Source organism: Ascaphus truei, unplaced genomic scaffold (genome assembly GCF_040206685.1).
Source record: "Ascaphus truei isolate aAscTru1 unplaced genomic scaffold, aAscTru1.hap1 HAP1_SCAFFOLD_1138, whole genome shotgun sequence".
NCBI lineage: Eukaryota > Metazoa > Chordata > Amphibia > Anura > Ascaphidae > Ascaphus > Ascaphus truei.
The window spans coordinates 10,001-25,517 of NW_027454005.1; the positions used below are offsets into that span (position 1 = coordinate 10,001).

General features: G+C 65.6%; 1 protein-coding gene across 2 annotated transcripts in view; it reads left to right on the forward strand.

The window, feature by feature from the left end:
• GDI1 (GDP dissociation inhibitor 1) overlaps positions 1-15,517 on the forward strand; it is a 32,609-nt gene that overhangs the window by 7,530 nt on the left and 9,562 nt on the right. For both annotated transcript variants that reach the window (XM_075581222.1, XM_075581221.1), the window contains exons 2-8: positions 2,051-2,158; positions 2,430-2,529; positions 2,986-3,120; positions 5,479-5,677; positions 8,286-8,417; positions 9,206-9,305; positions 9,897-10,068. In XM_075581222.1, the coding sequence (XP_075437337.1) occupies positions 2,072-2,158; positions 2,430-2,529; positions 2,986-3,120; positions 5,479-5,677; positions 8,286-8,417; positions 9,206-9,305; positions 9,897-10,068 (925 nt within the window). In that variant the 5' untranslated portion in view covers positions 2,051-2,071. The remainder of the gene's footprint in view (positions 1-2,050; positions 2,159-2,429; positions 2,530-2,985; positions 3,121-5,478; positions 5,678-8,285; positions 8,418-9,205; positions 9,306-9,896; positions 10,069-15,517) is intronic.

The window sequence follows — 15,517 nt, forward strand, 5'->3', positions numbered from 1 at the left end:
CGTGTGCGTGTGTGTGCGTGCGCGCGTGTGCGTGCATGCGTGTGCGTGCGTGTGTGCGCGTGTGTGTTTCCCACAGGTACATACAATTAATTAGCACTAAAACTTACATCCTCACCCAGGCAAAGAGAAGCAGAGCACATTGTGTGGATCTGTGTCCCCTCCCCCGGCGTCAGGACTCCGCCATTGTGAATGTGTCGCAGGGTTCGGGGGTCACACAGGCTGGGGATCCGGACACGTTCCCTTGCGTGGTCCCCGGGGCAGATCACACGGATAAGCGTGTGCTATTCCTTTACATGTAAAGCCCTCCGCACACACGGAGGGGTCTCTGCACAATGCCACCATTGTATGTTCCGTGTGTGTTAACATGTTGGGGTTGCATGTTACAATTGGGTGTAGCTGCCTTTAAAGAAGCAGATTTTGACACCCCCCCCCCCCCCATTTTTTTATAGGGGGGAACTGGGGCCAAACGCCACTAATTTCAGCCCTCGGGACCCCCCAGTATCCGAGATGCATACCGCTGGAGTTACGGGTTTTATATCTCAGGGGAAACAAAATGGCTGCCAAATCTCGGGCCAATAGGTGCCGCAGCGGTTGTGGCTTCCTATTGGACAGCTATTTACATCCGCTTTAAAAACCAGGAAGTGATCCGGAGCTGGGGGTCCCCTGAGCCGGGGGTCCCCTGAGCCGGGGGTCCCCTGAGCCGGGGGTGCCCTGAGCCGGGGGTGCCCTGAGCCGGGGGTCCCCTGAGCTAGGGGTCCCCTGAGCTGGGGGTCCCCTGAGCTGGGGGTCCCCGTAGCTGGGGGTCCCCAGAGCTGGGGGTCCCCTGAGCTGGGGGTCCCCTGAGCTAGGGGTCCCCGGAGCTGGGGGTCCATTGAGCTGGGGGTCCCCTGAGCCGGGGGTCCCCTGAGCCGGGGGTTCCCTGAGCCGGGGGTCCCCTAAGCTGGGGGTTCCCTGAGCTGGGGGTCCCCTGAGCTGGGGGTTCCCTGAGCTGGGGGTCCCCTGAGCCGGGGGTTCCCTGAGCTGGGGGTCCCCTGAGCTGTGTGTCCCCGTAGCTGGGTGTCCCCTGAGCTGGGGGTCCCCGTAGCTGGGGGTCCCCTGAGCTGGGGGTCCCCTGAGCTGGGGGTCCCCGGAGCTGGGGGTCCCCTGAGCCGGGGGTCCCCTGAGCTGTGTGTCCCCGTAGCTGGGTGTCCCCTGAGCTGGGTGTCCCCTGAGCTGGGGGTCCCCGTAGCTGGGGGTCCCCAGAGCTGGGTGTCCCCTGAGCTGGGGGTCCCCTGAGCTGGGGGTCCCCGTAGCTGGGGGTCCCCTGAGCTGGGGGTTCCCTGAGCTGGGGGTCCCCTGAGCCGGGGGTCCCCTGAGCCGGGGGTTCCCTGAGCTGGGTGTCCCCTGAGCTGGGGGTCCCCTGAGCTAGGGGTCCCCTGAGCTGGGGGTTCCCTGAGCTGGGTGTCCCCTGAGCTGGGGGTCCCCTGAGCTAGGGGTCCCCTGAGCTGGGGGTTCCCTGAGCTGGGGGTCCCCTGAGCCGGGGGTTCCCTGAGCTGGGGGTTCCCTGAGCTGGGGGTCCCCGTAGCTGGGGGTCCCCAGAGCTGGGTGTCCCCTGAGCTGGGGGTCCCCGTAGCTGGGGGTCCCCAGAGCTGGGGGTCCCCTGAGCTGGGGGTCCCCTGAGCTAGGGGTCCCCGGAGCTGGGGGTCCCCTGAGCTGGGGGTCCCCTGAGCCGGGGGTCCCCTGAGCCGGGGGTTCCCTGAGCCGGGGGTCCCCTGAGCTGGGGGTTCCCTGAGCTGGGGGTTCCCTGAGCTGGGGGTCCCCTGAGCTGTGTGTCCCCGTAGCTGGGTGTCCCCTGAGCCGGGGGTCCCCTGAGCCGGGGGTCCCCGGAGCGGCATGTAGTGCTGTTCAGTTCTCGGGGACCCCCGGGCTCCAATCTTGTATAACAATGGAGGCTAGTTATGGGGGGGGGGGTGCTGTAACCCCTTAAGTTCCAGAATGTTGCCGTGTGAAACTAGCCGCCCCCCAGTGCGGACATGTCCTGTTGCTGACTGCCTCTCGTCCTGTTTGCCAGGAATGCATCCTGTCTGGAATTATGTCCGTGAATGGGAAGAAGGTTCTGCACATGGACAGGAACCCGTACTATGGGGGGGAGAGTTCTTCCATCACCCCGCTGGAGGAGGTAAAAGCCCCGGGGGGCAGGGCTGGGGGGGGATGGGAGTAGATGCTCAGGTGGTAAGGATATCCCTGCTTCAGCACAGTGGGTGCAGTTGAAGACTGAGCCACTGATTGAACCACCTGTGCTGAAGCAGGGATATCCTGAAAACCTGTCTTGTTAATGGCCACCCCTGTTTTATACCCTCCGATACCCCTGGCGATGCCTTTGTGCGCGTGCCGGCACCCTCCCTCTCCCCCCCCTCACGGCTGTCTTTATCTCGCCGTGTCCCCCCCAGCTATATAAAAGGTTTGAACTCTCCGACGGACCCGCTGAGAGCCTGGGGAGGGGGCGCGACTGGAACGTGGACCTGATCCCCAAATTCCTCATGGCGAATGGTAAGTGGGGGCGGGTGGGGGCGCCCGTGGGAATACTGCCGGACCCTCTCCAGCCGGCGTATGTGGCTCTCTCTCTGCTCCCTCAGTAACACATCAGTAATGAGTAACTCATCGGGATCCACTCACTAAACCTACAATAATCCCCTTGCAGGGGAGGGGCACGGGGGAGGGGCACGGGGGAGGGGGAGGCAGGTTTTAGGGGCGAGAAGCGCTGGAACAAGAGGTCGTGCTCTGACGCTGGCGGGTGTCAGGCGGGGAAAATAAAAAGAAGTACTTCTTCATGGAACCGCCTCCCAGCAGAGGTGGTAGGGGCGGACAGAGTAAGGGAATTCATACCTGGGATAGACCCTAAATACGGGCTCTGAGGTTTTCCAGGAGGCGGGAAGTGGGCAGACCCAGTGGGACCAGTACTTCTTATCTGCTGCTTGGTTGGGATGTGTCGGCCATGTTTTGCAGGCCAGCTGGTGAAGATGCTGCTGTATACGGAGGTGACCCGTTACCTGGATTTCAAGGTGGTGGAAGGAAGCTTTGTGTACAAAGGGGGGAAGATCTACAAGGTGCCGTCCACTGAGACGGAGGCGCTGGCGTCCAGTGAGTGCCCTTCCCACCCGGCGCACTGCGCTGCTGGCGTCCAGTGAGTGCCCTTCCCACCCGGCGCACTGCGCTGCGGGCGTCCAGTGAGTGCCCTTCCCACCCGGCGCACTGCGCTGCGGGCGTCCAGTGAGTGCCCTTCCCACCCGGCGCACTGCGCTGCTGGCGCCAAGTACCTTCCCGCTCTCTGTGTAATCAAAGAAGTAGTGTTACCCCAAACTATGTTACCCCGGCCCGCTCCGTACCCGGCGCTGTTACCCCGGCCCGCTCTGTACCCGGCGCTGTTACCCCGGCCCGCTCCGTACCCGGCGCTGTTTCTCCGGCCCGCTCCGTACCCGGCGCTGTTACCCCGGCCCGCTCCGTACCCAGCGCTGTTACCCCGGCCCGCTCCGTACCCGGCGCTGTTTCTCCGGCCCGCTCCGTACCCGGCGCTGTTTCTCCGGCCCGCTCCGTACCCGGCGCTGTTACCCCGGCCCGCTACGTACCCGGCGCTGTTACCCCGGCCCGCTCCGTACCCGGCGCTGTTTCTCCGGCCCGCTCCGTACCCGGCGCTGTTACCCCGGCCCGCTCCGTACCCGGCGCTATTACCCCGGCCCGCTCCGTACCCGGCGCTGTTTCTCCGGCCCGCTCCGTACCCGGCACTGTTTCTCCGGCCCGCTCCGTACCCGGCGCTGTTACCCCGGCCCGCTCCGTACCCGGCGCTGTTTCTCCGGCCCGCTCCGTACCCGGCGCTGTTACCCCGGCCCGCTCCGTACCCGGCGCTGTTACCCCGGCCCGCTCCGTACCCGGCGCTATTACCCCGGCCCGCTCCGTACCCGGCGCTGTTTCTCCGGCCCGCTCCGTACCCGGCACTGTTTCTCCGGCCCGCTCCGTACCCGGCGCTGTTACCCCGGCCCGCTACGTACCCGGCGCTGTTATCCCGGCCCGCTCCGTACCCGGCGCTGTTACCCCGGCCCGCTCCGTACCTGGCGCTGTTACCCCGGCCCGCTCCGTACCTGGCGCTGTTACCCCGGCCCGCTCCGTACCCGGCGCTGTTACCCCGGCCCGCTCCGTACCTGGCGCTGTTCCCCCGGCCCATTCTGCACCCAGCGCTGTTCCCCGGCCCGCTCCGTACCCGGTGCTTTTTCTCCGGCCCGCTCCGTACCCGGCGCTGTTACCCCGGCCCGCTCCGTACCCGGCGCTGTTACCCCGGCCCGCTCCGTACCCGGCGCTGTTCCTCCGGCCCGCTCTGTACCCGGCGCTGTTTCTCCGGCCCGCTCTGTACCCGGCGCTGTTACCCCGGCCCGCTCCGTACCCGGCGCTGTTACCCCGGCCCGCTCCGTACCCGGCGCTGTTACCCCGGCCCGCTCTGTACCCGGCGCTGTTACCCCGGCCCGCTCCGTACCCGGCGCTGTTCCTCCGGCCCGCTCCGTACCCGGCGCTGTTTCTCCGGCCCGCTCCGTACCCGGCGCTGTTCCCCCGGCCCATTCTGCACCCAGCGCTGTTCCCCCGGCGCTGTTCCTCCGGCCCGCTCCGTACCCGGCGCTGTTCCCCCGGCTCGCTCCGTACCCGGCGCTGTTTCTCCGGCCCATTCTGCACCCAGCGCTGTTCCTCCGGCGCTGTTACCCCGGCCCGCTCCGTACCCGGCGCTGTTACCCCGGCCCGCTCCGTACCCGGCGCTGTTACCCCGGCCCGCTCCGTACCCGGCGCTGTTACCCCGGCCCGCTCCGTACCCGGCGCTGTTCCTCCGGCCCGCTCCGTACCCGGCGCTGTTTCTCCGGCCCGCTCCGTACCCGGCGCTGTTTCTCCGGCCCGCTCCGTACCCGGCGCTGTTCCCCCGGCGCTGTTCCTCCGGCCCGCTCCGTACCCGGCGCTGTTCCCCCGGCTCGCTCCGTACCCGGCGCTGTTTCTCCGGCCCATTCTGCACCCAGCGCTGTTCCTCCGGCGCTGTTACCCCGGCCCGCTCCGTACCCGGCGCTGTTACCCCGGCCCGCTCCGTACCCGGCGCTGTTACCCCGGCCCGCTCCGTACCCGGCGCTGTTACCCCGGCCCGCTCCGTACCCGGCGCTGTTCCTCCGGCCCGCTCCGTACCCGGCGCTGTTTCTCCGGCCCGCTCCGTACCCGGCGCTGTTTCTCCGGCCCGCTCCGTACCCGGCGCTGTTACCCCGGCGCTGTTCCCCCGGCCCACTCCGTACCCGGCGCTGTTTCTCCGGCCCGCTCTGCACCCGGTGCTGTTACCCCGGCCCGCTCCGTACCCGGCGCTGTTTCTCTGGCCCGCTCCGTACCCGGCGCTGTTACCCCGCCCCGCCCCGTACCCGGCGCTGTTACCCCGCCCCGCCCCGTACCCCGCGCTATTAACCCCCCGTCTCCTTATCACAGATCTCATGGGCATGTTCGAGAAGCGCCGGTTCCGCAAGTTCCTAGTCTTTGTGGCCAACTTTGACGAGAACGACCCGAAGACCTTTGAGGGCGTGGACCCCAAGATTACCTCCATGCGGGACGTGTACAAGAAGTTCGACCTGGGACAGGACGTCATCGACTTCACAGGACACGCGCTGGCGCTGTATCGCACAGACGAGTATGTGACGGGGCATTAGGGGAGCTGTTTGGCAATGATGGGGTTAAGAGGGGGAAGATCGCGATTTGTAATAACGTTACCGTGTAGCAGAGCGTTCCTCTCCCTGACCTTACACTGCAGAGCGTTCCTCTCCCTGACGTTACAGTGTAGCAGAGCGTTCCTCTCCCTGACCTTACACTGCAGAGCGTTCCTCTCCCTGACGTTACAGTGTAGCAGAGCGTTCCTCTCCCTGACGTTACACTGCAGAGCGTTCCTCTCCCTGACGTTACAGTGCAGAGCGTTCCTCTCCCTGACGTTACACTGCAGAGCGTTCCTCTCCCTGACGTTACAGTGTAGCAGAGCGTTCCTCTCCCTGACGTTACAGTGTAGCAGAGCGTTCCTCTCCCTGACGTTACAGTGCAGCAGAGCGTTCCTCTCCCTGACGTTACAGTGCAGCAGAGCGTTCCTCTCCCTGACATTACAGTGCAGCAGAGCGTTCCTCTCCCTGACGTTACAGTGCAGCAGAGCGTTCCTCTCCCTGACGTTACAGTGCAGCAGAGCGTTCCTCTCCCTGACGTTACAGTGCAGCAGAGCGTTCCTCTCCCTGACGTTACAGTGTAGCAGAGCGTTCCTCTCCCTGACGTTACAGTGCAGCAGAGCGTTCCTCTCCCTAACGTTACAGTGCAGCAGAGCGTTCCTCTCCCTGACGTTACAGTGTAGCAGAGCGTTCCTCTCCCTGACGTTGCAGAGCGTTCCTCTCCCTGACGTTACAGTGTAGCAGAGCGTTCCTCTCCCTGACGTTACAGTGTAGCAGAGCGTTCCTCTCCCTGACGTTACAGTGCAGCAGAGCGTTCCTCTCCCTGACGTTACAGTGCAGCAGAGCGTTCCTCTCCCTGACGTTACAGTGCAGCAGAGCGTTCCTCTCCCTGACGTTACAGTGCAGCAGAGCGTTCCTCTCCCTGACGTTACAGTGCAGCAGAGCGTTCCTCTCCCTGACGTTACAGTGTTGCAGAGCGTTGCTCTCCCTGACGTTGCAGAGCGTTGCTCTCCCCGACGTTGCAGAGCGTTCCCCTCCCTGACGTTGCAGAGCGTTGCTCTCCCTGGCGTTGCAGAGCGTTCCTCTCCCTGACGTTGCAGAGCGTTGCTCTCCCTGACGTTACAGTGTAGCAGAGCGTTCCTCTCCCTGACGTTACAGTGCAGCAGAGCGTTCCTCTCCCTGACGTTACAGTGCAGCAGAGCGTTCCTCTCCCTGACGTTACAGTGCAGCAGAGCGTTCCTCTCCCTGACGTTACAGTGCAGCAGAGCGTTCCTCTCCCTGACGTTACAGTGCAGCAGAGCGTTCCTCTCCCTGACGTTACAGTGTTGCAGAGCGTTGCTCTCCCTGACGTTGCAGAGCGTTGCTCTCCCTGATGTTGCAGAGCGTTCCCCTCCCTGACGTTGCAGAGCGTTGCTCTCCCTGGCGTTGCAGAGCGTTCCTCTCCCTGACGTTGCAGAGCGTTGCTCTCCCTGACGTTACAGTGTAGCAGAGCGTTCCTCTCCCTGACGTTACAGTGCAGCAGAGCGTTCCTCTCCCTGACGTTACAGTGTTGCAGAGCGTTGCTCTCCCTGACGTTGCAGAGCGTTGCTCTCCCCGACGTTGCAGAGCGTTGCTCTCCCTGGCGTTGCAGAGCGTTGCTCTCCCTGGCGTTGCAGAGCGTTCCCCTCCCTGACGTTGCAGAGCGTTGCTCTCCCTGGCGTTGCAGAGCGTTGCTCTCCCTGACGTTGCAGAGCGTTGCTCTCCCTGGCGTTGCAGAGCGTTCCTCTCCCTGACGTTGCAGAGCGTTGCTCTCCCTGGCGTTGCAGAGCGTTGCTCTCCCTGACGTTGCAGAGCGTTGCTCTCCCTGACGTTGCAGAGCGTTGCTCTCCCTGACGTTGCAGAGCGTTCCCCTCCCTGGCGTTGCAGAGCGTTGCTCTCCCTGGCGTTGCAGAGCGTTGCTCTCCCTGGCGTTGCAGAGCGTTGCTCTCCCTGGCGTTGCAGAGCGTTCCCCTCCCTGACGTTGCAGAGCGTTGCTCTCCCTGGCGTTGCAGAGCGTTGCTCTCCCTGACGTTGCAGAGCGTTGCTCTCCCTGGCGTTGCAGAGCGTTGCTCTCCCTGACGTTGCAGAGCGTTGCTCTCCCTGGCGTTGCAGAGCGTTGCTCTCCCTGACGTTGCAGAGCGTTGCTCTCCCTGACGTTGCAGAGCGTTGCTCTCCCTGACGTTGCAGAGCGTTGCTCTCCCTGGCGTTGCAGAGCGTTGCTCTCCCTGACGTTGCAGAGCTGCAGAGCGTTGCTCTCCCTGGCGTTGCAGAGCGTTGCTCTCCCTGACGTTGCAGAGCGTTGCTCTCCCTGGCGTTGCAGAGCGTTGCTCTCCCTGACGTTGCAGAGCTGCAGAGCGTTGCTCTCCCTGGCGTTGCAGAGCGTTGCTCTCCCTGACGTTGCAGAGCGTTGCTCTCCCTGACGTTGCAGAGCGTTGCTCTCCCTGGCGTTGCAGAGCGTTGCTCTCCCTGACGTTGCAGAGCTGCAGAGCGTTGCTCTCCCTGGCGTTGCAGAGCGTTGCTCTCCCTGGCGTTGCAGAGCGTTCCTCCCTGTGATACATTGACTCCTTTCCTCAGTTACCTGGAGCAGCCTTGTCTGGAAACCATTAGCCGCATCAAGCTGTACAGCGAGTCGCTGGCGCGTTACGGGAAGAGCCCGTACCTGTACCCCCTGTACGGGCTGGCGGAGCTGCCGCAGGGATTCGCTCGGTAGGTACAGTACATAGTGTCCAGGCTCTGGAGGCCACTTACCCGGTTCTCCCCTCCGTCCCCTATACACCTCGACTTTCCTCTGCGTCCCCTATACACCTCTGCTTTCCTCTGCGTCCCCTATACACCTCGGCTTTCCTCTGCGTCCCCTATACACCTCGGCTTTCCTCTGCGTCCCCTATACACCTCGGCTTTCCTCTGCGTCCCCTATACACCTCGGCTTTCCTCTGCGTCCCCTATACACCTCGGCTTTCCTCTGCGTCCCCTATACACCTCGGCTTTCCTCTGCGTCCCCTATACACCTCGGCTTTCCTCTGCGTTCCCTATACACCACGGCTTTCCTCTGCGTCCCCTATACACCTCGGCTTTCCTCTGCGTCCCCTATACACCTCGGATTTCCTCTGCGTCCCCTATACACCTCGGATTTCCTCTGCGTCCCCTATACACCTCGGCTTTCCTCTGCGTCCCCTATACACCTCGGATTTCCTCTGCGTCCCCTATACACCTCGGATTTCCTCTGCGTCCCCTATACACCTCGGATTTCCTCTGCGTCCCCTATACACCTCGGCTTTCCTCTGCGTCCCCTATACACCCCGGCTTTCCTCTGCGTCCCCTATACACCTCGGCTTTCCTCTGCGTCCCCTATACACCTCGGCTTTCCTCTGCGTCCCCTATACACCTCGGCTTTCCTCTGCGTCCCCTATACACCTCGGCTTTCCTCTGCGTCCCCTATACACCTTGGCTTTCCTCTGCGTCCCCTATACACCTCGGCTTTCCTCTGCGTGCAGGTTAAGCGCTATATACGGAGGCACGTATATGCTGAACAAACCCGTGGAAGAGATTGTGATGGAGAAGGGAAAAGTGGTCGGCGTGAAGTCCGAGGGCGAGGTGAGAACCTGGGGGGGGAGGGGAAGGGGGCTCCTGTACAGACAGGGGGTCTCTTCCTGCGTAAACTGCAGCGTCCCACTGTCTCTGTCCTTGTTCTATTCGTGGGGGGGGGGGGGGCCTGTAGTTCCCGGGGAGGGCTCATACTTGCCGGTGATGTTCCGTAGTTCCCGGTGATGTTCCGTAGTTCCCGGTGATGTTCCGTAGTTCCCGGGGAGGGCCCGTAGTTCCCGGTGATGTTCCGTAGTTCCCGTTGATGTTCCGTAGTTCCCGGGGAGGGCCCGTAGTTCCCGGTGATGTTCCGTAGTTCCCGGTGATGTTCCGTAGTTCCCGGGGAGGGCCCGTAGTTCCCGGTGATGTTCCGTAGTTCCCGGTGATGTTCCGTAGTACCCGTGGAGGGCCCGTAGTTCCCGGTGATGTTCCGTAGTTCCCGGTGATGTTCCGTAGTTCCCGGTGATGTTCCGTAGTTCCGGGTGATGTTCCGTAGTTCCCGGGGAGGGCCCGTAGTTCCCGGTGATGTTCCGTAGTTCCCGGTGATGTTCCGTAGTTCCCGGGTTCAGGAATAACGCCGTGTTTCTATCCTTGCGTGGAAAGGTGGCGCGGTGCAAGCAGCTGATCTGCGATCCCAGCTACATCTCCGAGCGCGTGCGCAAGGCAGGTCAGGTGATCCGCGTCATCTGCATCCTAAGCCACCCGATCAAGAACACCAGCGACGCCAACTCCTGCCAGATCATCATCCCCCAGAACCAGGTCAACCGGAAGTCAGGTGAGAAGGGGGAGAGGCCGGGCAATAGGAGGGCGGGAGAGGCCGGGGAATAGGAGGGCGGAGAGGCCGGGGAATAGGGCGGAGAGGCCGGGGAATAGGAGGGGGAGAGGCTGGGGGAACAGGAGGGCGGGAGAGGCTGGGGAATAGGAGGGTGGGAGAGGCCGGGGAATAGGAGGGCGGGAGAGGCCGGGGAACAGGAGGGCGGGAGAGGCCGGGGGGATAGGAGGGCGGGAGAGGCTGGGGAATAGGAGGGCGGGAGAGGCTGGGGAATAGGAGGGCGGGAGAGGCTGGGGAATAGGAGGGCGGGAGAGGCTGGGGAATAGGAGGGCGGGAGAGGCCGGGGAATAGGAGGGCGGGAGAGGCCGGGCAATAGGAGGGCGGGAGAGGCCGGGGGAATAGGAGGGCGGGAGAGGCCGGGGAATAGGAGGGTGGGAGAGGCCGGGCAATAGGAGGGCGGGAGAGGCCGGGGGAATAGGAGGGCGGGAGAGGCTGGGGAATAGGAGGGTGGGAGAGGCCGGGCAATAGGAGGGCGGGAGAGGCCGGGGGAATAGGAGGGCGGGAGAGGCCGGGGAATAGGAGGGCGGGAGAGGCCGGGGAATAGGAGGGCGGGAGAAACTGGGGAATAGGAGGGCGGGAGAGGTTGGGGGGATAGGAGGGCGGGAGAGGCCGGGGGGATAGGGGGGCGGGAGAGGCTGGGGAATAGGAGGGCGGGAGAGGCCGGGGAATAGGAGGGCGGGAGAGGCCGTGGAATAGGAGGGCGGGAGAGGCTGGGGAATAGGAGGGGGAGAGGCTGGGGAATAGGAGGGCGGGAGAGGCCGGGGAATAGGAGGGGGAGAGGCCGGGGGAACAGGAGGGCGGGAGAGGCCAGGGAATAGGAGGGCGGGAGAGGCTGGGGAATAGGAGGGCGGGAGAGGCTGGGGAATAGGAGGGCGGGAGAGGCTGGGGAATAGGAGGGCGGGAGAGGCTGGGGAATAGTAGCGGGAGAGGCTGGGGAATAGGAGGGGGAGAGGCTGGGGAATAGGAGGGGGAGAGGCTGGGGAATAGGAGCGGGAGAGGCTGGGGAATAGGAGGGCGGGAGAGGCCGGGGGAACAGGAGGGCGGGAGAGGCTGGGGAATAGGAGGGGGAGAGGCTGGGGAATAGGAGGGATAGGGGAGAGGCCGGGGAATAGGAGGGCGGGAGAGGCCGGGGAATAGGAGGGCGGGAGAGGCTGGGGAATAGGAGGGGGAGAGGCTGGGGAATAGGAGGGCGGGAGAGGCCGGGGGAATAGGAGGGGGAGAGGCCGGGGGAACAGGAGGGCGGGAGAGGCTGGGGAATAGGAGGGTGGGAGAGGCCGGGGAATAGGAGGGCGGGAGAGGCCGGGGAACAGGAGGGCGGGAGAGGCCGGGGGGATAGGAGGGCGGGAGAGGCTGGGGAATAGGAGGGCGGGAGAGGCTGGGGAATAGGAGGGCGGGAGAGGCTGGGGAATAGGAGGGCGGGAGAGGCTGGGGAATAGGAGGGCGGGAGAGGCTGGGGAATAGGAGGGCGGGAGAGGCTGGGGAATAGGAGGGCGGGAGAGGCCGGGCAATAGGAGGGCGGGAGAGGCCGGGGGAATAGGAGGGCGGGAGAGGCCGGGGAATAGGAGGGTGGGAGAGGCCGGGCAATAGGAGGGCGGGAGAGGCCGGGGGAATAGGAGGGCGGGAGAGGCTGGGGAATAGGAGGGTGGGAGAGGCCGGGCAATAGGAGGGCGGGAGAGGCCGGGGGAATAGGAGGGCGGGAGAGGCCGGGGAATAGGAGGGCGGGAGAGGCCGGGGAATAGGAGGGCGGGAGAAACTGGGGAATAGGAGGGCGGGAGAGGCTCGGGGGATAGGAGGGCGGGAGAGGCCGGGGGGATAGGGGGGCGGGAGAGGCTGGGGAATAGGAGGGCGGGAGAGGCCGGGGAATAGGAGGGCGGGAGAGGCCGTGGAATAGGAGGGCGGGAGAGGCTGGGGAATAGGAGGGGGAGAGGCTGGGGAATAGGAGGGCGGGAGAGGCCGGGGAATAGGAGGGGGAGAGGCCGGGGGAACAGGAGGGCGGGAGAGGCCGGGGAATAGGAGGGCGGGAGAGGCTGGGGAATAGGAGGGCGGGAGAGGCTGGGGAATAGGAGGGCGGGAGAGGCTGGGGAATAGGAGGGCGGGAGAGGCTGGGGAATAGTAGCGGGAGAGGCTGGGGAATAGGAGGGGGAGAGGCTGGGGAATAGGAGGGGGAGAGGCTGGGGAATAGGAGCGGGAGAGGCTGGGGAATAGGAGCGGGAGAGGCTGGGGAATAGGAGGGCGGGAGAGGCCGGGGGAACAGGAGGGCGGGAGAGGCCGGGGAATAGGAGGGTGGGAGAGGCCGGGCAATAGGAGGGCGGGAGAGGCCGGGGGAATAGGAGGGCGGGAGAGGCCGGGGAATAGGAGGGTGGGAGAGGCCGGGCAATAGGAGGGCGGGAGAGGCCGGGGGAATAGGAGGGCGGGAGAGGCTGGGGAATAGGAGGGTGGGAGAGGCCGGGCAATAGGAGGGCGGGAGAGGCCGGGGGAATAGGAGGGCGGGAGAGGCCGGGGAATAGGAGGGCGGGAGAGGCCGGGGAATAGGAGGGCGGGAGAGGCCGGGGAATAGGAGGGCGGGAGAAACTGGGGAATAGGAGGGCGGGAGAGGCTGGGGGGATAGGAGGGCGGGAGAGGCCGGGGGGATAGGGGGGCGGGAGAGGCTGGGGAATAGGAGGGCGGGAGAGGCCGGGGAATAGGAGGGCGGGAGAGGCCGGGGAATAGGAGGGCGGGAGAGGCTGGGGAATAGGAGGGGGAGAGGCTGGGGAATAGGAGGGCGGGAGAGGCTGGGGAATAGGAGGGGGAGAGGCTGGGGAATAGGAGGGCGGGAGAGGCCGGGGGAATAGGAGGGGGAGAGGCCGGGGGAACAGGAGGGCGGGAGAGGCTGGGGAATAGGAGGGTGGGAGAGGCCGGGGAATAGGAGGGCGGGAGAGGCTGGGGAATAGGAGGGCGGGAGAGGCCGGGGAATAGGAGGGTGGGAGAGGCCGGGCAATAGGAGGGCGGGAGAGGCCGGGGGAATAGGAGGGCGGGAGAGGCCGGGGAATAGGAGGGTGGGAGAGGCCGGGCAATAGGAGGGCGGGAGAGGCCGGGGGAATAGGAGGGCGGGAGAGGCTGGGGAATAGGAGGGTGGGAGAGGCCGGGCAATAGGAGGGCGGGAGAGGCCGGGGGAATAGGAGGGCGGGAGAGGCCGGGGAATAGGAGGGCGGGAGAGGCCGGGGAATAGGAGGGCGGGAGAGGCCGGGGAATAGGAGGGCGGGAGAAACTGGGGAATAGGAGGGCGGGAGAGGCTGGGGGGATAGGAGGGCGGGAGAGGCCGGGGGGATAGGGGGGCGGGAGAGGCTGGGGAATAGGAGGGCGGGAGAGGCCGGGGAATAGGAGGGCGGGAGAGGCCGGGGAATAGGAGGGCGGGAGAGGCTGGGGAATAGGAGGGGGAGAGGCTGGGGAATAGGAGGGCGGGAGAGGCCGGGGGAATAGGAGGGGGAGAGGCCGGGGGAACAGGAGGGCGGGAGAGGCCGGGGAATAGGAGGGCGGGAGAGGCCGGGGAATAGGAGGGCGGGAGAGGCCGGGGGGATAGGGGGGCGGGAGAGGCTGGGGAATAGGAGGGCGGGAGAGGCCGGGGAATAGGAGGGCGGGAGAGGCCGGGGAATAGGAGGGCGGGAGAGGCTGGGGAATAGGAGGGGGAGAGGCTGGGGAATAGGAGGGCGGGAGAGGCCGGGGGAATAGGAGGGGGAGAGGCCGGGGGAACAGGAGGGCGGGAGAGGCCGGGGAATAGGAGGGCGGGAGAGGCCGGGGAATAGGAGGGCGGGAGAGGCTGGGGAATAGGAGGGCGGGAGAGGCTGGGGAATAGGAGGGCGGGAGAGGCTGGGGAATAGTAGCGGGAGAGGCCGGGGGAATAGGAGGGGGAGAGGCTGGGGAATAGGAGGGGGAGAGGCTGGGGAATAGGAGCGGGAGAGGCCGGGGGGATAGGAGGGGGAGAGGCTGGGGAATAGGAGGGGGAGAGGCTGGGGAACAGGAGGGCGGGAGAGGCTGGGGAATAGGAGGGGGAGAGGCTGGGGAATAGGAGGGATAGGGGAGAGGCCGGGGAATAGGAGGGCGGGAGAGGCCGGGGAATAGGAGGGCGGGAGAGGCTGGGGAATAGGAGGGGGAGAGGCTGGGGAATAGGAGCGGGAGAGGCTGGGGAATAGGAGGGGGAGAGGCTGGGGAATAGGAGGGGGAGAGGCTGGGGAATAGGAGCGGGAGAGGCCGGGGGGATAGGAGGGGGAGAGGCTGGGGAATAGGAGGGGGAGAGGCTGGGGAACAGGAGGGCGGGAGAGGCTGGGGAATAGGAGGGGGAGAGGCTGGGGAATAGGAGGGATAGGGGAGAGGCCGGGGAATAGGAGGGCGGGAGAGGCCGGGGAATAGGAGGGCGGGAGAGGCCGGGGAATAGGAGGGGGAGAGGCTGGGGAATAGGAGGGCGGGAGAGGCCGGGGGAATAGGAGGGGGAGAGGCCGGGGGAACAGGAGGGCGGGAGAGGCCGGGGAATAGGAGGGCGGGAGAGGCCGGGGGAATAGGAGGGGGAGAGGCCGGGGGAACAGGAGGGCGGGAGAGGCCGGGGAATAGGAGGGGGAGAGAGGCTGGGGAATAGGAGGCAGGAGAGGCTGGGGAATAGGAGGGGGGAGAGGCTGGGGGAATAGGAGGGCGGGAGAGGCTGGGGAATAGGAGGGCAGGAGAGGCTGGGGAATAGGAGGGGGAGAGGCTGGGGGAATAGGAGGCGGGAGAGGCCGGGGGAATAGGAGGGCGGGAGAGGCTGGGGAATAGGAGGGCGGGAGAGGCTGGGGAATAGGAGGGCGGGAGAGGCTGGGGAATAGGAGGGGGGGAGAGGCCGGGGGAACAGGAGGCGGGAGAGGCCGGGGAATAGGAGGGGGAGAGGCTGGGGAATAGGAGGGCGGGAGAGGCCGGGGAATAGGAGGGCGAGAGGCCGGGGAATAGGAGGGGGGAGAGGCTGGATAATAGGAGGGCGAGAGGCCGGGGAATAGGAGGGGGGAGAGGCTGGGGATTAGGAGGGCGGGAAAGGCTGTGGAATAGGAGGGCGGGAGAGGCTGGGGGAATAGGAGGCGGGAGAGGCTGGGGAATAGGAGGGGGAGAGGCCGGGGGAATAGGAGGGCGGGAGAGGCTGGGGAATAGGAGGGGGAGAGGCTGGGGAATAGGAGGGCGGGAGAGGCCGGGGAATAGGAGCGGGAGAGGCTGGGGAATAGGAGGGCGGGAGAGGCTGGGGAATAGGAGGGCGGGAGAGGCCGGGGGAACAGGAGGGGGAGAGGCTGGGGAATAGGAGGGCGGGAGAGGCTGGGGAATAGGAGGGCGGGAGAGGCTGGGGAATAGGAGGGGGGAGAGGCTGGATAATAGGAGGGCGAGAGGCTGGGGAATAGGA